The sequence below is a fragment of the Bos indicus x Bos taurus genome, chromosome 29, assembly GCF_003369695.1.
Source record: "Bos indicus x Bos taurus breed Angus x Brahman F1 hybrid chromosome 29, Bos_hybrid_MaternalHap_v2.0, whole genome shotgun sequence".
NCBI classification, from domain to species: domain Eukaryota; kingdom Metazoa; phylum Chordata; class Mammalia; order Artiodactyla; family Bovidae; genus Bos; species Bos indicus x Bos taurus.
This window is the reverse complement of record NC_040104.1, coordinates 8,218,898-8,238,925: the sequence shown is the minus strand read 5'-3', so window position 1 is coordinate 8,238,925 and position 20,028 is coordinate 8,218,898. Positions and strand designations below refer to the sequence as shown.

General features: G+C 56.6%; 1 protein-coding gene across 26 annotated transcripts in view; it reads right to left on the bottom strand.

The window, feature by feature from the left end:
* The window catches only part of NRXN2 (neurexin 2), a 110,598-nt gene that overhangs the window by 69,178 nt on the left and 21,392 nt on the right, over nucleotides 1-20,028 (bottom strand). For 18 of the 26 annotated variants that reach the window (XR_003509312.1, XM_027531247.1, XM_027531226.1 and 15 more), the window contains exons 3-6: nucleotides 18,140-18,157; nucleotides 13,216-13,245; nucleotides 10,991-11,062; nucleotides 6,398-6,699 (exon numbers count right to left, since the gene is read on the bottom strand). Coding sequence is in view for 25 of the 26 variants with exons in the window: in XM_027531247.1 (XP_027387048.1) it covers nucleotides 6,398-6,699; nucleotides 10,991-11,062; nucleotides 13,216-13,245; nucleotides 18,140-18,157 (422 nt within the window). In the remaining variant the exon portion in view is untranslated. The remainder of the gene's footprint in view (nucleotides 1-6,397; nucleotides 6,700-10,990; nucleotides 11,063-13,215; nucleotides 13,246-18,139; nucleotides 18,158-20,028) is intronic. The other 8 variants (XM_027531238.1, XM_027531243.1, XM_027531242.1 and 5 more) reach the window with 5 other exon arrangements.

Sequence of the window (20,028 nt, the reverse complement as noted above, 5' to 3'; positions counted from 1 at the left end):
CACCCTCATGCAGCTCTATATTCATTTCCTCTCCTCATGGTCAAAGACGGCAGCAAGAACCACCTTCAAAATTTCCCTTTGAGGAGATGTCAGCGGGGCTGAGGCAGCTTCACCCTGTGTGACAGAGATGCTGGGACACTACTGCTTGATGTCCATCAAATACTAAACTGCAAGCCCAAGAGTGTGACTGTGAGAAGGAAAGGTCTTCTGGGGACAGACCCATTAGTTAGAGAGCTGTTATAACCAGTGGGCACAGGACTAATTCAGTAAGACAATTAATAAGGGCCTTGTATAATTAAAAATAACAGAATTCAATATTTAGCAGCTAGGAGTTCTGAATGACCAATATTAATTATTAGTGATGCAGAAGCAGTTTACCTAGCAGGAAGACAAGAGTCTAATTGCAGGTACAGAGACTGGACCTCCCATACAGAGACGGGATAACACATGGTACAAAGACTGGTCCTATCGGCCAGTAGGACTGTTGGGAAATGAACAGGCCAACTACTCAGGGCAAGGAAACACTAGCTGCATGACAGCTACACCCATGGCACCAAAACAGGTGCAAGTTTGCTGACACCACTGCACCAGTCAAACGAGACAGGGGAAAAGAGGCACTGCAGGTAAAAGTCCAACTTCCACTCTTTTGAAGTTAGAACTGGCTGTAGAAACTAAAATAAGGAAAAACCCATTTTCAACTTTCATGGACAACTTCATCTTTAACAAACAGAAGAGTGAATTAAGAAACAAGACTGAGAGGGAAGAGCTGTGCATTCAAAGCCTGGGCCTCCCACTGCTGTGTCAAGAGATCCTTGCTTTCTCTGACAAACAGCGACATTGCGGTGGATGAGACAGGACTCCTCTAGATCTAGAGAGTGCAGATCCAGAATGCGGCAGTCATGCCCTAGCGGGCAACTGAGGCCACACACTAGAGTGGAGGCTCCACCGGCACCCAGCTTGCGCCCATGAGGCAGCAGCCCACACCTTCCCAGATGCTAGAATCTGGAGAGCTGGGGCTTCAGACTAACAGCTGGGCAAGGAAGGCTTTGCCCCAGCCACAGAAGCAGCTGGAGGGCCCCTGGAGGACAGGAACACATGGAGGACCATGTGTGATGAGGGAGGAGGACATCAATCACAGAGGGAAGAGGTCAGTGACTACAGCAAGTGTAACTTACCACGACAAAGGGCCTTTGGACAAAACCTTGCCCCATCTCTACCTTGAAGTCTCGATGTAGCTCCAGCCCCTCAAGAAAGTCAAGAAGGGGTTTATACACACAAATCACAATCTGGATGAAGGCAGTCTCTATGGAGCAAGAAAAACTCAGGACAAAAGAAAGAGGACTTGGATAAGATGGCCCCACTTTTTCAAGAGACAGCAGAACATTTAGATGGTTCAAGACATGGGGACATCTGAGAATGGCAGGACCATAAGGCAAATGACAGACCCTTTAGCACTGCACACCAAGGACGACAGCCAGGCCCTCCCAGGAGGCAGAGGAATGGAGTCAGACAGACTCTCACCCTCCAACTCCCACAGGATAGCCTTGGGCCAGCTCTTCAACTTGCTTTTCCCTCATTGGTGAATGGAAGTATCTCCCACTCCACAGGATTGTTAGAAAAGTTAGGTGAGATACAAAGGAGAAACGAGACCCTTGAACTTGGGGGCCCATGAACGAGAGATATGAGGGTGCGATCTGATCAGTGCTGTAAGAAAGGGACAGATCCTGATGAAACTCCAAAGAGAGGGCGGGAGCGTAAAGGAAGGACTTTTTCCCAGAAGACAACAGTAGTTCCGGGCTCATAGGAAATAATTAGATCTGCTAATCTGTCCAAAACCTCACCAACTGGCTTCAAGGCAGAACCCAAAGGAACCAGCAAAACCACTAGAAAAACAAACAAAAACACTCAGGTTCTGGTATTAAGCCCTCAAGGGGAACTTCCCTGGTGGTCCAGTGGTTAAGAATCTGCCTTTCAGTACAGGGGACACAGGTTGCATCACTGGTCGGGAAACTGGGATTCTACATGCCCAGGAGCAACTAAGCCCACACGGCAACTACTGGGACCACACGCCACAACTAGAGAGTCCGTGCGCGGCAACTAAGACACAATGCAGACAAAGAGAAGCACTCAAGGAGCTCACCACCTAGAAACAGAGGAGAGATGAACACAAATTAACACACAGGTAGAGTGTGGTGACAGGGCCAGAATACAGCGAAAAGGGAGACTGGCTGGGCAGGGGCGGGGATGGCGGTGGGGTGGCTCAAGAAAAGCCTTACAAAGGTGGCGAGATGGGCTGGAAAACCCCACAACTAACAGTAAAGGCGGCAGCGAGCCCACGATGCTCACGTGGTACCAAGCCCGGGGCATCACCTCAGTCACTCCTCAAAGGCCCCTCTCACCTCACACTGGTTGCGTAACTTGCCTCAAGTCACTCAGTGACTTGAACCCAGTCAGTCCAATTCAAACCCCAGCTCTAGGGTTTCACCCGGTGGAAAGGAGGGTGAATGGTGGTGTCCTCAGGGAGCACTGTGGAAATGAAGCGGGCAGCTCAGGAAGCCGGTGTAGACGGGGCATGCCCAGCAGCACAGTTAGGCCCTGAGGCAGGGTGTGTGACAGGCTGAGAGACCCGGAGGCCGAGCCATAAGGCGGGGGAGGGAGTCCCAAGTGCCTGCCGGACCCCATCCTTGGAGGACTCCCTCCTTGGGGTACAGGGGGCCTCCATACAAGGCACAGCCTGATAGGAGCTGGGTAGGAGGAAGCTCCACATAATACGTCAAGGGCCAGCTTGTCTCCAGAGCTGGTGCTGGTTAGCTGGTCAGAGATGAAATGGATTGGCACTTGGCATGTATGGTGGGGAAGGCACACTGGTGTCTGAGGAGAATGTGCCCAAGATTAAAAATAGGCCTCAGGGACTTCCCTGGTGGTCCAGTGGATAACACGCCATGCTCCCAGTGCAAGGGGACCAGGTTTGACCCTTGGTTGGGGAACTAGATCCCACATGCTGCAGCTAAGCCCGAGCACCACGTGCTCTAGAACTTGCTCTACATAGCTAGAGAAGCTGGCAAAGACCCAGCGTAACCAAAAAAAAAAGAGAGGCCTCAGGGAATCCTCAGATGGAATCATTCTTGCCAAGATCACCCAGGAGACACCACTGGGCAGAGTCCTCAAGCCTGGATTCAGGGGGAAAGCAGAGCAAAAGCAGGTGTGGTCTCAGCCAGGCTCCCTCTGGCCCTGACTGCACTGTTCCAATAGGTTCTGGATGATTCCAGGAGTCACTATCTGGTTCAGGGGAGGTGGGGAGAAATTCTGCCTCCTTCCAGTCTTAGGAGCTGGCCTCCTGACCAACACCCAAAGCTGACGAACCAAGAGGAGGAAGGGAGGAGACCCCCTCCATGTAAGTTCTGGGCCAGGCTGCCCCCAGGTGGCGGTCCCCCCATTGTTCTAATCACTTGGGGAAAACTACATGAACCCCAGTGCCCTCCCAGAGGCTGGGGCAGGTGTCACTTCTCACATCACCCCTGTCCTTGCTCCTGGCCACTCCTGACCCTACGTTACCCCTCAAATCACAAAAGGATCTTTCCAGTCCCAGAACGCCACGAGGCCCTTGTCTGCACCATTTCTTCTCCTCGGCACTACCAACACTTGGGGCCAGATCGTTCTTTGCTGTGGGGCTGTCCTGTGCACTGGGAGATGTTTAGCAGTATCTTGGCCTCCACCCAGTAAATGCCAGTAGCACCCTCCCCAAGCTGTGACACCCAAAATGCTTCCAGACATTTCCAGAACCTCCTGGGGGCACCCCCTCCCTCAGTTGAGAACCAGGCACTTAAAAGGCCTGGGGAGGATAGACTTGGCAATGAATCCAGAGCACAGCCATCCCCCTGATGGTCACAATGACCCAAAAAGAGCTGCAGCTCACACTTAAGGATGTGAACTTGAGTCAAATACATCTCTCCAGAAACCCCTTCTAAAAAGACCTCTCAATCAAAGTCTTGAAGCAGATACCCCCTGAGCCCCGAAGGCTTGTGTTTGGGTCAGTATGACCTGACTCCGCTCTGAGCCATCTGGTAGAGCCAGCCAGGGGAAGTGGTCTGCATCCGTCACCAGCTCAGACCCAGAACTCTGTGAGTGCCGGAGGAGGCTACTGTGAGTCCCTGTCCATCCTGGTGCTGCGGAGGCCAGGCCTCACCACCTATAGGTGGCTTTCCCACCTTCCCTGGTCACAGCCTTGCCCACTTGTCTGTGTCTCTCGAGTTCCTAGAACATTTAAGATTCTTGCCACTTAGCTGGCGCTTGTGTGCACCATTGGCTCTGATCACTTTTAGCAGACTCATCCTGTCTCAAGAGCCAAAGGGCTGGGAGGGTAGGACCATGTCTTTCCCCTCAGTACCCTGTATAGGACTTCCCAGGTGGTGCAGTGCTAAGAAACCCTCCTGCCAGTGCAGGAGACACAGGAGACTGGGGTTCAATCCCTGGGTCAGGAAGATCTCCTGGAGAAGGAAATGGAAACCCACTCCAGTATTCTTGCCTGGAAAATCCCATGGATAGAAGAGTCGGGCGGGCTGCAGTCCATGGGACCACAAAAGAGTCAGACATGACTGCACGACTGAGCACACATCCTGTATAGATGGACAATGTATTGGCCAGAGGACACATGGGTAAGGACTCTGGGCTTGCAGTGTGTTGCCAAAGACAGCACCAGGTGACAACACCTGTCCTGGGGAGAGAACAGCAGCAAGAAGGCAACTCTGCCCAGCCCTGCAGTAAACAGGGTGATGCCACAGGACAGCCCTCCAGCCGGCTCAGGGGACGATGCGGCTCTTTGGAGCTTGGGGAGCACTGAGAACAGATGCCTGGGTGGGAGCCCGACTACTGCAGGGAGCAGCGGCTTGGAAAGAGCAGGTGGATTAGTCACGGTGTCCCGACAGCAAGAGGAAGTCACCACTGAGAGGGATGCCCCATTAGATCGTGACTCAGTGGGTTGAAGAGGAGCAGGTAAGAACAGTGTGAGGTCTGACAGCCCCTGCCCCCCCGGAGCCTTCAGTGGGAGGAAGGAGAGGAGAAGAAGGAAGTTGCCAGTGATGGTGAAGAGGAGAGACAACAGAAGTTCATTCACCAAGAAGTTCAGCCAGAACCAGGAAATAAGAGAAGGTACCGAGTGAGAGAAGAGCTCCAAACCAGCCCAGATGGTGCCTCCCAGGCCTCAGGGGTTCCACGGTCCTGGCTGCACTTAGCCTGCTGGAGTGGAGCTGGGAAAGCATCCCTGCCACCAGCCACGAGAGAAAGCGGTGGACCCAGAGAAAGGGACCAGCAGGAGCCTGGCACCTGGGTGCCTGGGGCTCCCAGGCACCCAGCAAGCAGGGCAAGGAGTCCGGAGGCAGAGGCGGGAGCCATCAAGGATGCACAGCAGCCTTATCTGCTTTCAAAAAAGGCTCTGGTTTGGACCACGCTTGAGGCAGGAACTTCTCAGGGCTGGACACAAGCTATGGGGGCTGCTGTCGAGCAGTAGCCTGGCCAGAGAGAGTGCTTCGCCTGCTGCAGCCTCCCTGCACCTTGTGAGAGGCAAGAGCTACTGAGGACAGAGTCAATGCCCAGAAGCATCGGCACTCCTCCAGGGTGGGGGGCGTCTGGAGACGCTGAGAAGAGCCCTGTCCTGACTGCAGGGGCCGCCCCCCAAGAGTCTCCTGAGCTCCTGCAAGGGCAGGCCTGGAAGCCACAGCAAGACAGTCAAGAACCCCTGGGAGAGCCTGCGCCCCTTTGGAGGAACAGGACGGGACAGGAGAGAATTGGGGTGCTGCCAGGGGAGAAGCAGGACCAAGCACCTCTCCAGCCGGTTCCCTGCTCACACCTGCTGCCCTGACCCTGCTGAGCCCAGCCCCAAAGGCCCTGCCTAGCCCAGCCCCAAAGGCCCTGCCTGAGGGCAGGCCACATCCCACCCCATGTGTCCTAGACTTTCTGCCCTAACTGGACACCTGCCCCTCCAGGGTCTGGCCAGCGTCTCCCCATCCCAGAGCACTCCCAGGGCCCATCATTCAGGTTCTGTCTCATCCCTCCATGTCCTGAATCGCCCTGCTGCCAGTTCACCTGATTTTTCAGCCCCAGCCCTTGAAACCTCAGCACCAAGTCACCAGCATCAATCCTAGCCCAGCCCTTCCTCTTCCCCTGGGCTCTGGCCCTGGACAGCTCCGCAGCCTCCTCCCTAGTGTGGATCCTGGTCCTTGCAGCCTGCCGACTGCGGCCACACTCCTGGCCCCTGCCAGCCCACCCAAAGCCTAAACATCCTTCAGAACCACACCCTGCCACCCAGCCTGAGCCTGGCCCCACATCCTGGTGGCCTCGCTCCCCACTCCCATTCTGCCCCAGACGCCGCTGGCCCCGGCCTTCTTCCTGCTCCCCCTACCTGGCGCAGGTTTCGAGTGACCCGGACATCGTGCCAGGCGTTGTCGTTGAACTTGCCGTTGACGGGTTCCACCAGGGCTTCAAAGGCTCCCGAGCCCAGGTTGATGACGAGCCAGACCGCCCCGGATTTGAGGGACAGGTTGACGTAGTCGGCCGACTTGCCCGTGTGCAGCATCAGCCCATTGCGCTGCAGGGTGCGGAAGGCCAGCGTAATCTCGTCCGTGCTGCTCTGGATCGGGTTGTGTGACAGGTCGTAGCAGAAGAACTCATTGCCCTTGAAGGTCGCCACAAACTCTTCCTTGCCTGGATGCCACCGTGGAGAAATGGAAGAGGGCTGAGTGGCGTGGGCACTCCAGACCTCCCTCTTCCCCTCCAGCCGGGGTACCCAGAGCCTCTCGATCCCAATTGCAAGCTATAGGCTCACTCTCCTCCCTCCACTGGCCCCCTCCTCTCTGGACCCCGCCATCTTTGCTGTCAGAAGCAGCTTCCTCCACGCCTATCTCCAAGGCAGGAGGCTGCTAAGTGGCTCTCACACTGACAGCTGACAATTAAGCTGCCACAGGGCCAGGCGAAGCAGACAGAAGCAGGCAGCCTCACCGTCTCCTCCCCCACCAGCCCTCCCCCAGCCACTCCCCTTAACAGAAAGATGCGGAAGAGAGACAAGAGGCTGCACCTGAAGTCTTCCTAGAGTGTCCCCCTATGGCGGGGCACCAAGGGTCTCCTGAGTGCAGCCCACTTCCCCCTCCTGCCTCTTGTCCGGTGATGGCCATTCTCACTGCCTGGGAACAGTCTCAAGCCTGACCACCTGGGATGGGACTAGCAGGCCTGCTTCATAGCACTGAGCAAATGGAGAGAATGGGGTGGGGGGGCAGGGGGAAGACACATGGGAGGGTGATGTGGGTGACAGATGTCCCAGGGAGCAGGGGGTGGGGCTTACACAGGAGGCCACCGTGATGGCTGTCACCATCCCCCCCAACTTCCTAGTCCAACCTGAGAGGACAGTGCTGACAGGTCCTAGATTGAGCGCCTCCGAGGGTGGCCAGAGGGCAGGTGTAGGACCCGTGTGCCAGGAGATGACTGGAGGCAAGATACACGGGCAGGCCTGGCTCTCGTGTGTGTGTGTGTGTGTGTGTGTGTGTGTGTGTGTGTACACCCAGCACAGGGCTCCTTTCACTGGCACTCTTTAAACAGAAGTGAAAACAATTGGAAGGGCCTTAGGGGCATTTAGCTTTCTACAAATGGATGACAACGGCTTAGTGGTGGGAAGGTGGTGTCCTAACCCTATACCTTCACGAGCCAGAGCCCACATCCATTGAGGGAAGAAAACGGGCCGTGGAGTCAAGGGAGCACAGAGGACCTGGACTCTGACAGCGACTCGTTTCTCCTTCCAGCTGGGCCCACCCATCTCGCAGGTGAGGCTGGGAGTGAGCAAGACAGCTGGCGGAGGGCCTCCGTGGAGGGCGGGGTTCTTCAGCACAGGCCCCCAGGCCCAGGAAGAAGCGGGGCATTCGGCCCTCAGAAGGCACCTGCCCGAAGTATGCCAGGCCCCATCATCAGCACGGCATGTGGAAGCCGGGGCTCTCTGGGTGCGCCTCCTGCAGATGTCTCTCCCCTGCACAACAGCCCTGCTCTCCCTCCGGGCAGGCTGCCCGCAGACTCAGTCCTCACTGCCTCCGGATGCCAAGGCACCAGCTGCTGCCCCAGAGCCTGGCACGGCACTGCTGCAGCTGGCGAGGCCCGGTTTCCTGAGGCTGTGGGGCAGCAATGGCTGGTGGGGCACGGGCCACATCGGGACAGCTGGAAGCCCCACTCTGCCCACCTGAGGGCTCCAGCAGAGAGGGCCAGAAAACAAAGAGGAGGAGACAAGGAGGGAAAAGTAGGGAAGAATGGTGATGTGGAGGCAGGCCACATGGAGAAGGAGAAAATGGACCACAGGGGACAGAAGGGGTCTGGAGACAGCGCAGAGCTGGGAGCGAGCAAGAGGTGATGGGGAAGCAATCTGGATAAAGACAAGCACTAACTGGGAAGGGACAGGTAAGGGTGATGGAAGAGGGCCAGCAAGGAAAGGGGGACAGAGACCTCTAGGGAAAGGACGCCAAGGCCTTGCTGTTTCCATAGCAACCAGGCCTGCTGCCCAGGCACTGGCAGAGCCGGGGGGCTCAAGGACCAGAAAAGGGAACATGTTTGACCTTGAGTTTGCTCCACGTCCTAGTCTCTCCCGAAAGCCCAGCCTCCCCTCCCACTCCCTCACCTTCACTGCAGTCAAAGAAAATATTAAAAGGAGAGTCAAACAGAAAGAAAGGAAAGAATAAGGCAACCACGTGGAAAAGTGATTGGAACAGAACAAAAGAGCCCGGTGAAAAGGAGAGAGGCGGGCCTAGAGCCGGACCCCGGCTGCCAAGGCAAAGTGGAGAAACGAGGCCATTCCTCAACTCTTCCGGGCTCTGCTCAGGTCTCCTGGGAGAGGAGCCAGGGTAAACGTGTCCTCCATTGCCTGCCCCCGCCAGAGACCCAGCAGGCCAGGGACGGGAAGAGGCTTGGAGCAGCCAGAGGGAACCTGGAAGAACTGGAGGAGAGCGACGGAGAAGAGATGAGTAAATGTGAACCAGAAAACCCAAGAACGGTGGGAAGGACAGACAAAGACCGCCCTGGGGTGGGGAGGAAGCAGCAGGACCTCTTGGGATTGGTGGGGATGCGGGGGGGGGGGGGCGGTCTGTCAGGTAAGCATGTGGGGGTCGCCAGGCCCGCTGAACTCCCAAGAGCATGAAGCCGCTCTGAAAAGAACGGGACCTGAAACAGCAGGGGGCGCTCGCTCCCATCCCGCCGTGTGGACGCCCCGGAACTACAACTCCCAGCATCCCTTGAATATTACCGCTCCTAACCGTCCCTGGCACAGGCAAGGGGTCACTGCTGACACTCGTTTGTCTCCCAGGGTCGGGGAAGTGGAGCCCCACCAGTGTCCCCAGTCAAGCTGGATGTAGCTGGAGACCAGTTGTTAGGGTCCTAGACCTCTAAAGGCCGTGAGGGGCAGAGCAGCCGCCTCCTTTTCAGGCCCTGCTCAAAGCCCTCCTCTGGGAAGGTCTCCAGCCCCCTCAGCCCCTCCCTGCTCTCAAGCACTACAGCTGTCTGTTCTGCTCATTTGGCACTTACTGCCTAGTAACATCTTGTACTGCTCCCTTGAGAGGAAGTATGATGTGAAAAAGAAGACCTGGGCACTAATGCTGGCTCTTGCACCAGCTTTGTGACCTTGGCCAAGAGGCAGCATCTGTAAGGCCCAGCTTCCTCCTCAGGACAAAGATCGTCTGCCTACCTCCCAGGTTGCTGTGGGCATCTAGAAAAAGACTGGATGGGGTGAGGCTTCCTAAACTGTAAACCATTCCACAAATAAACGACTCGTGTTACCGGGATGTAACGTTCTGTGTGTGTGCGCGCTGCCTCTCCCTCTCCATCAATGAATAAACTAGCTCCTCTGCACACAGTCTGCACTCTGCCTGTACTTCGCACGTACCAACACTGTACTGTAGTTATTTGTTAGAACGTCAATGAGCCCCTTGAGAACAGAGCCCATTCGCCCATTTAAAATAAATCTGCTGAGCACACGCCTACATATGTGCCAGGAGCCGTGGAAAGCACCGGGGGTATACGAACGAAAATACCCAATCACTGTCCTCAGGGAGCTCGGTTGAGAGGGGGAGGCAACCAGGTAAAGTGACAGTTACGATGCCGTGTGGCGAGTGATATAATGAATGTGCAGACAAAGGGAACACCATGCAGAGTCTGGGGTTTGCCGAGGGAACTTGGGGGAGACTTCCAGTGCGGGTGGCCTAGCTACTTTTTCGAGAGTCAGCTGAAAGAGATACCAAACGGCTGGGGAAGAGGGCAGAGATGGCAGAAATCCAGGCCAACAGAACAGCACGTTCTAAAGAACAGGACTTGACAGCCCTAGGGCTTGGCACCCACTGGAGCTCCTTGAGGGGTTGCTTCTCTGCCCTGCAAACTTCTTAGGAAAAGATTCTCTTAAGAGATAGCCTTAGTGCAGGAAAAATAAGGAGCTTGAAACCTACAGCCCTGAGACAGGATAAAGGGCCCCAGGCTGGCCTCAGGGGCATTGGTGAGGTCAGTCTCATCTGTAAACCAAGGGCCACAAGCCCTTCCACTGGTGGGGCGTGAAGGCTCACTGAAGTGACGCCTGTGTTACATATCTATTAAAAATGCCAATGTCTTCACCAGAATCCCCCTGGGCTGACACCGAGCGTGCCGTCAGAATGTGACGGTTAAACGGGGTGTCGAACCTGCTGCCCAGCCACTCTCCCAGGGAAACAGGTACTCTCAAGGCATCCCTGTTCTTTGGCCTAAACAACTGCCACAAGAAGACCTCTGTGTTCTAGAAATAGGTCATCAGGACAACAGGGTTTTGGGAAAGAGACGGAGTTCTGTGGCCCTTCACACCAGGGCAGGTACTACGGGTGCGGGGTTGACCTCAGAGCCGGTAGAAGGCGCGAGGCCTCTGTTGACTCTGCTGCCGTCCAGGAAGTGAAGTTGGCCTGCGGGGGTGGTAAGGGCTGGGCTCTCTGGGGACTGTGGGGTCACTGACCTTTTGACGGCTGGTGCACATCGCCGGCTCCTCCTCTCCCGGCCCCCCCCTCGGAGAACAGTAAGGACCCTACTGGAGAAGCAGAATTGGGGAGTCAGGCACAGGGGGCTAGCCAGGCAGTCCCACCCCAGCCTTGAGGTGATAGAGGGCCCTTTCCAGGGCAGAGCGCCTGCCTGGAGGTACAGTGGGGGTAGGGGTGTGCTCTGGATACTCATTTGCTTCAGGGCCTCCGGGGAAGGAGCTGGTTGACAAACCAAGAACACCAGCCCCACAAACCCCATCACACTCACAGCCACGGATTCCACCCCTCGCCCAGGGCTGGGGAGACTGGAATGGAGGAGCAGAGGCCTCATTGCTGGTTGAGGAGCCCCTTCTGCCCGACAGCCTGCCAACGGGACAGCCCCCTGGTCCTGGGGGCCCTGAACGTCCACAGCCACTCTCAACCCCGACCTTCTGGGCCAGGTTCCTGCTCTTCCACTCGTGCAAGCTTGACACAGCACCCCCTCTTCCAAAACCACCTCCGTTCCCACACCAAACCCCTCTTCTGTTCTCTGCCCATATTCAAGGCAAGCCTGGTTCTCCCTCTACACCTGTTCTTTTATTAGTGTGTGCTAGTAAATGAAGGTTGCCCTCGTCCACTTCTTGGCCAGTTAGCCCGAGGGGCTTCCCAGGGGCGGGGCTGCGCTCCATTTGCTCCTGGTCCTTGCATGGTGCCCTCAGCAGGGCTGTGCACACCAGCAGGTCCTGCCAGACCGAGCTCACCGTGGGAGCAGGAAGGCCTTTCTCAGGGAGGACATCTCGCTCCCCGCTGCCCAGTCCCCTGACCCTGGGCCTCCTCTCCAAAGTCCCCACAGTCACCACATCTGGGCCCCAGGCTGCCTTGAGCTCTCCGCCCATCCCGACCAGGGTCTCCCAAGCACCACAGCTACCACCAGCCCCTAGGAGATGGTTCTTGAGGGGAACTCAAAGATGGAGTTTAAAAGTCCCTGTCTGGGCCCTGATTCCAACCCCAGTCCCCAGAAATAAAGCTAGAATAATGCCTGAGCTGTGGCCTTTCGGGGGTGGGGTGGGGGTGGGGGCTTTAGGGATCCTTCAGGCCTTCATCTATAACAATGGTAAGCCATAGCCGGCATCTCCAGAACCAGGCACTGAGAGGCAAGAAGGATGTGAATCGACCAGCCAGACCCTGACTACCCACTCGGGACTTCCTCCTTTCACACATTTCTTGTCATAATTTCACATCCCTGCATGAATTCCAGGTCTCTACCGCCCCAGGCCTAAATCCATCACATTCCAGATCTCAGTCTCTTCCCACAGCCCAGCCTGCATCCTGTAGGCCTCTCCTGTCTACGGGCTAAGACCCTCACCCCATCTCTCTGGAAGGTGAGCCCCGACAGAGGACCACCTGGGTACGGGAGCAGTGCCTGAGGGTCTGGGAGGGAGTCAGTGACAGGAAGGTCAGAGCTGGGGGATCGTGGTCAGGACTCCTGGGCTCTGTCTCCAGGTTTGCTGAACACCAGGGCTTTTAAAGATGGTAAGGACTTGGTCGAAGGGAGGCTAAAAATAGCTGAGCAGTCCCAAAGGTACCACCAATTAAAGGCTGTGTAATCACTAGCAAGTCATCTCTGGGCTTAAATGCCCTCATCTGTCAAACAGGGTCAGGAGACATCCTCAAGTCACCGGGGAGGGTGTATGGGCCTGGGTGGGGCGGTAGCGGGGAGCTGTGGAAAGGGGGCATCCCACAGCAGCAGGGTGAGGGGAATGAGGCTGCCTAAAATCCTCTTCCTCCAGCCCATGCTTTTCTCTTTGTATTTGGGTTCACAGAAGAGAAAGAATGATCAGAATGAGTGGAAGGAAATAAAACACCACCATGAGAAAGAAAAAAAAAAAAAGCAAGATACACTATCAGGAAAACGCAAAAAAGGTGACTGGAGACAACGGCAGGAGTTCAAACATCTCTTGATGTCAGAAACCAAGGTGGGATGAGGGCGGATGGAGTGAGTCAGGGGTTAGGGGAGCGGAGAGCACACACGGGGAAAAGCCCCCCACCCCCTGCCCCAGCACCCAGTAAAATAAAGATGTGGCAGAGGAAGGGGGTAGGAAGGCAGGAAGGAGGCGGGGCAGGTGGAGGAGGGGGAAGAGGGTGGGGAGGGGGCGGGGCCAGAAAATCCAGGCGCAGGTTGGGGGCCATCCAATCCAAACCAAACCAGAACTTCAAACCATACCTTCGCTGTTTAACGTCAGGTGAGCCGGACCTTGGAAAGGGGAAGGAGAGAAAGAAAGAAAGGAGAAAAAAAAAAAGGAAGAAAAAAAGAAAGAAAAAGGGAAAGAAACAAAGAAAACACGAGTCATCAAAATCAGCCAGAGAGAGGGGAGAAAAAAGCTTTTGCTGCCACAATTTAAAAACCCTTTTAACTTGTGACAGACATCGGGGGGAAAGCCCCCAGCCCAGAGCTGAGGGGAGGGGCCCCGATGCCGAAACAGAAGGTGGAGGGCACGAGAAGGGGAGAGAGAGAGAGAAAAGGGGGCGGCGGAAAGGGGGACGGGGTACAGGCAGAACCAGAGGGAGGAGGGGGCAGGGAGTTACTGCACGGGGGAGAGGAGAGTTTGGTTTCTTTTTTTTTCTTCTTGCCGGAAAAAAAAAAGGAAAAGGAGGAGAAGCATGAGGCTGGGAGGGCTGCTTTTTCCTTTTTCTTTTTTTCTTTTTTTTTTCTTCCGGGAGGCGGAGAGAAAAAAAAACAGTCAACGAGAAAAACGATTCAGATGAAGGAGAAAATAAAACACGACACAAAAATCAAAGCCACCTGGAGAGAGAGAGAGTGTCCTGTTAGCATGGGATTGAGCTGGCAAGCGGGATCTCCACCCTCCACCCATCCCACGAGCCTGGCAGAGACAGAAGGACTGGGGCGTGAGGAGACTGGGCCTGGACGGCCTCTCCCACCAAATGCGGCTGTGGAAAAGCCTCTATCCAGGCCCCATCGCCCAAGCTGCACTCCCCACAGCCTTGGAATGGGTAGCAGGCACCTTGCACACCCGGGTTCTGCGAGAAAACTGGGGCTCAGGAGGACAAAGAGCAGCAGCAGGTAGGAGGAAGCAGAATCTAGGGGCATGCTGGATCAAGAAGGGGGTCTTGGGACTTCTCTGGTGGTCCAGTGGCTAAAACGCCACACTTCTGCTGCAGGGGGCCCCTCAGAAGTTGGGAAACTAAAATCCCACATGCCCTGGGGCATGGCCAAAAAATTAAATAAATAAAGAATGGGGGTCTGGGACCTTCCATGCAGAGGCCCGGGAGGCTAGGCCAGCACCCTCGGACAGCAAAGACAAAAGAGGACAGCCAGGACCCCCAGGAGGGAGTCCCTAAGAGGCCAACACACCTCACTCAAACTATTTTATGAAGAAAACAAAACCTATTCTACGGATCCTCTTTCTCCGGCCAGGTCTCCTCCGAGGTGCCCCAAGAGCTGAATTTTGGAAATGGGAAACACCAGCCCTACATCCAAGACTGAGAGTAAGATTGATTGGGATTTTTTTCAGAGTCGCCTTGGTCCCTTGAGAGAGCCTTGTCAGCTCTGATTTGGGGGCCCCCTCGGCCTCGGGGGGAGAGACTCTGGCCCACTCGACCAGTACCCCAGTCCCTGAAAGGCACCAGTCAAAGAAAACTCCCCTCCACAGAGGCTAGCAGCACCAGGCCCCACAGCTGAGCTGAGACCCCGGGGCTCCCCCAGGCAACCAGTCAGCCCCACCAACCTCCGCCCTCACCTCCCCACCCCTGCACCCGTGGGGTCTGACCAAGAAAGTGGGGAAGGAACGGCCTTGCAGCACCGCACTGCCCTTGGAAACCACCCCAGGGGCTGTGATCATGAGATGTGGGCCTTGCAGGCAGAAAGGCAGGAGCAGGACAGAAGATAGGGGAAGCGCTCCAGCTGTCCCTGGGGCAAGGCTGAGGGTCAGGATGCCTGGGTTCCAGAAAGAAAGACAGCAAAAAGGCCAGAAGGGCATGGTGGAGGGCCAAGGGCCTGGGCCCAGCGGAGATGGGCGAATGCTTCCTGCTGCCCCCTTCTAGTCTTAGGTGCCATGGGTCTCTCCCAATCTCTGGGTCCTAGGCCAGCTAGGGGAGGGGAGCACGGCCACTGAGGGCTGCCTCCGGACAGAAGAGCTCTTGGGGAGACACAGGTTTCATCCACAAAACTGGAGGGAACCCAAGTATTTGGACCGAGTCTCATTCCTTGCTCCGAATGCCCCCACCAACTGTTTCCCCCAAAAGTACCATCTTCTTCCAAACCCCCTACTTGCAGGACCCAGACCCGGGGCCCTAGCGCCTCATCCAGGTCTTCCAGGCCCAAGAGCCGAGTGCCCTGTGAACCCCGCTTCTGTCCCCACAGGCCCGTACCACTGCTGGGGCAGCGGCTTCTCCACCTCGCAGACCCTTGCACCGCCCGGCTCCCCGCCAGCCTCATTAGCATGCGGCACTTTCCTCTGTCACCACGGCAACCAGCTGCTCGGTTCCCTCAGGCGTGACAGCACCAGCCATCTTGGGGAAGGGGAAACCCGTTCCCTGCCCCGTCGTCTACCCATCTCCCCGCAGCTCAGGCCAGCCTGGCCCAAGGGTGCCCTCCCTAAAGCCTGCCTCCTTACCCGGCCTGAATTCACTGCTACCCCAGGCCCTGGCCCTCTTCCTTACACCCCTCCCTGCTTCCACCTGTGGCATCAGCCCCTCCGCCTGCCCCTGAAGAAGAGCCGGCAGTGACGGATGGCGTTACTAAGGGTCCTTTCCTAGGGCACTTTGTCTGGCTGCTTCTGGGTCTCCTCTCCCTGCTACAAAAGGCTAGAGGGAAAGGAGCCAGGGATACCAGGATCCCCAAAAGGAGATACTTGACAAGAGCCTGGGGAGCAGGATGGCTAGGTTCCTGGGAGAAAGCTAGGCCTGAGCCACAGTGTCCAAGGACCGGAAAAGGGGGCGAAGGCACGGAGGACTCAGAAATCTGAAGGGGGACCCGCAGAGTCCAGAGTGTAGCGCCACTGAGGAGTCCCCCAGTCCACCCCCATGAAGCCACCACCTGCCAGACCTACTGCCCCACTCTCAGCCGCACCCCCTCACTCTCCTACCAGAACCCCAGGGAGGACCAGCGTCGAAAGAAGAAAGAGGGCTACAGGGGGCAAGACTGGAAGACACACAAGCAGCCACGTCACAGAGACACACAGATGCATCACATCCCTGCGTGTGTATACACACACATACACACACACACAGCCACAGACACACACCCCTGCCCAACCACTGACATGCAAGGCCTCATCCAGACCAGCAGGCCACCATGGTGTCCCCAAGAGACGGCTCAGTGGGCTCAGTCCCCACTGTCCCCACAACCCAGCTTCTCTCTTGGCCCTCTAGTCTACTTGTTTGAAGAACTGTTCCCTGTTTTCTCCCCTTCAGCTCCAGGCCACTGCTCCTCCCCTACCAGCCCTCCGGCTTCTTCTCTGGCCTGGCTGTTCCCTGGTGCTTCTCCCCTTTCTGCCCCTCCCTGCGCTGCCTCCTTCCTCTTCCTGCTTCTACTTGCCCCCCTCCTTCCTCTGGTCTGTCTGCCCCCTCCCCGCAGGCTCTCTCCTCCACCCTTTCCCCCTCTTCCTCTTGCATCTCTCCCTTTGTTCCGGAGGAGACTCGACATCAAGAGCAAGTAAAAGTCACATCAGCACTAAATCTTATCTCCGGCCCTCAGAAGGCTGCGTCCATGCAGACGCGCACACTCTCTCTCTTACACACACCCAGAGGTAAACACTGACACACGGAGAGACAGGCCCAGACAGGACAGATGCAGACACAGATGCAGACGCTCTACAGAGGCTCCAGAGACACGGGCCACAGAAGACGGGACGCTGGAGGGGCACACAGCTCCGCACACACTCAGATGTGTACACGAGTGCACGTGTACAGACATGCACACAGATACAACAGAGCTGCATGAACACGTGTGCACACAGGTTCACATACACACACGCATGCACACATGGGTGCCTGCCTACAGGGATCAGGGGACCTGAGGACACTCAAGGAGAAGGGACATCGGGGAGAAAGACGAGCCAAACGTGGACACCACGAGGGAAGGTGGATTCCAGCCCCACACTCAGCCAAGCCCTCCTTGCCTTTCTGCCCGAGACTCCTGCATCCAGGGCAGGGTGGGCTGCCCACATGCTTCCCAGTCCCGCTGCTCCAGGAAGAAAGTATGGGACAGATTTAGTGACTGGGATCCTCTTTCCCTCCCAGCCCCCTGCCTGCCCTCCTGTGGGGGCCACGTGAGCTCCACTGCAGCCCTGCCTTCAAGCTTGGACCATCCAACCCAGTCTTTTCTCCCTGATCTGGTCCACCTCGAAGAAGGAAAAGAAACACGGAAAAGCACAGTGAGAGGAGAAGGTTCAGAGAATGACAGGAACCCAGAGGGACCCCGGGGCAGGACAGAAACAAATAAGTCCAGGAACAGAGCCCTGGAGAAAAAGAGAGGCAGAGACAAAAACCAGAGAGAGGCAAGGCAAATGAAGCAGAAGACCGGGCAAGAATGGACAGAGAGACCCTGAAGCGAGGCACGCTCGGCGCCCTTGCCTGGGCCTGGGCTGAAGGAAGAAGCAGACCACCCTACCTACTCATGCCAGCCCAGGGGACAGGGACTGCAAGTGTGTCAAAGAGGAGAAACGGCCACCCAGCGCACACACTCTGACCCAGGGGCCTGACCCCCTACCCCTGGCCTGCACTCTTCAGACCCCGGAGTGAATTCTACCTGAGCACCACCCCCAGGCCGTGGCAGTATGGCCCTTCTACGCTTCCTCCCCTGGGCTGAGCAAAAACATATCTTATCAGTCATTTCTGGACACTTGTGAATCTTCAGCCCCACCCCTCCAGCTCCACTCCCAATCTGGTCTCCTCTCAGGGAGGAAGACAGGCCGGTGGGCAGAAGCGCTGAGGACAGGCAGTGGAAGGACTGGCCCTGCCAGGCAGTTCTCCCCAGCAGACCAGAAAGAGGGGACAGGTGAGGGGTGGGGCCAAGGCAGCCAAGAGGACACCGTTCCCTGGGCACCCCCAACATGGGCAGGGGAGGGGGCCGCCAGGACCCCCAGCAAGTGATCCACCACTCCCAGCGACCAAGAGGTGTCACTCACCTTCCATGGGGTGCTCCTCTATAGGCCAGCGAGGTTCAGGAAGGGGGAGGCAAAGAGAGAGAAAAAAAGAGGGCCGTTAACGTGGGTACTAAGGACAGGGCTCCACGCAGAGGGATGGGAGGTGGGTTTAAGGTCTTCTAGCCCGCCCAGGCCTGGACACAAGTCACCCAACCTGGAAGGCCCCTGGGGGATGAGACAGAGACCAAGCTGTTCCCTGAGTTGGCACCTCACAAATAGGGTCACACAGGCCAAGGGGACCTGAGCCTAAGTCACATTTCAGGAAACTGAGGCCCAGGACAGGGAGGCAACTGTTCAAGGTCACGTGGAGAATCAGAGGCCAGGCCAGGAGCAGCAGTCAGGTGCCCAGCCTCCCCCAGCACGCTCCTCCCTGCACGCCACTGCATCTCAGAGACAGATGGGGACACGCTCACGCAGGGCTCACCCTCACTGACACACTGACACACATAGGCACTTAGTGATGCAGAGACATGTATAATCTCTCACACAACACACACCTGAGGCCTTTGCACACTCAGACCCAACCGTGCTCCCCATCACCACCCTTGGGGTTTGGGGATTAGTACACAGCTTCTGTCGCAAAGTGCTGCACGACTCCCATCCCAGTCGTTCAGCCTCTCTGAGCCCCCAGTGCCTCTCCAGGGTGGAGACGGGTGGACTAGGACCCCTCTGAGGCCCCTTCTGGCTCTGGTTCTGCAATTCTGGGATAAATGACTTTTCAACAGCTGGCTAAGACAAAGTGCCCCCAGCTGGATGGGCTACTTCAGCGGTAGAAGGGGGTCAAATTTCGGGGGGCCAGACTGAACCCACCCCTCTGTCATGCCACAGCCTTTGCGCAGTCAGCCCTCACCGCTTAGAGGCCTGCCTGAGCCTGTCCCTCGGGCTCACCACGTAGGTCAAGAGGGAAGGAAGGAAGGGAGGGAGCCGAGAGGCGATTCCTTCAACTAAGCTCAAGAAGGCTGGGCTCACACACACACACACACGCACGCACGCGTGTGCACACACACGTGTGTAAGTGGACCCCAGGACACACATGTGCACAGGCAAACAGCTGTTCAGGACACACTCATGCCCGCATGCACACACTTTGTGTTATTGTCTCATCTGCTCTCAGGGGGTTAGGTAAACTCCAGAAGCACACTGTCATTTGTCACATCTTATACCCGCCCCCACAGTACACACACGGGCTCCATGCAGAATCAATACCCGCGCTGTGATCTAATACATAATATGAGCTGCACACCACCCCGACTCCCTCCAGGGGCTGGAGACCCACCCAATCCACCCCCACCCCCTCCGTGAGGAACACAGCTCCCTTTTTTGTCTATGATCTATCATCTCCCATTTTCTAAACCCACACACACAAGCCTGTACGTATCTACATGTGTTACACACACACTTCTCTACAACCCAGGGCTTCTTTTACCTGGCAGCCGCATCCCCCAATAGCCATGTATACAACGACTTGCTTAAATAAACTGAATCACACGACATTTATGGCGGGGAGGGGTGCTGGCTAGGAAGGGGCCCCCAGGAAAACCCTTGGGCTCTCATGAGCAGCCCTGTGTCTGGGATCACTTCGGCCCCCATGTGCTGGGGCCCTGGCCGGTCAGCACACTCATCTCTGCAGCTCCTGCACAAACAAGCAGGCTCCGGGTTTCTGGATAATCCAACATGGCGGGGATTGCAAATCCTATTCCCACCTGCCACAAATGTGGGTCATGCTATACTCAGGAAGGTGAAACAACCAAGTTTAGTTTGCTGCCTGCACGAGTCCCGTCTCCTGGCTTCCTAGAGAGGCACCTGGGGACTCATTGGCCTCTTCTTCCTGGCTGCACTTCGCTTTTTGCTGATTCACCTGTGCCCCTCAC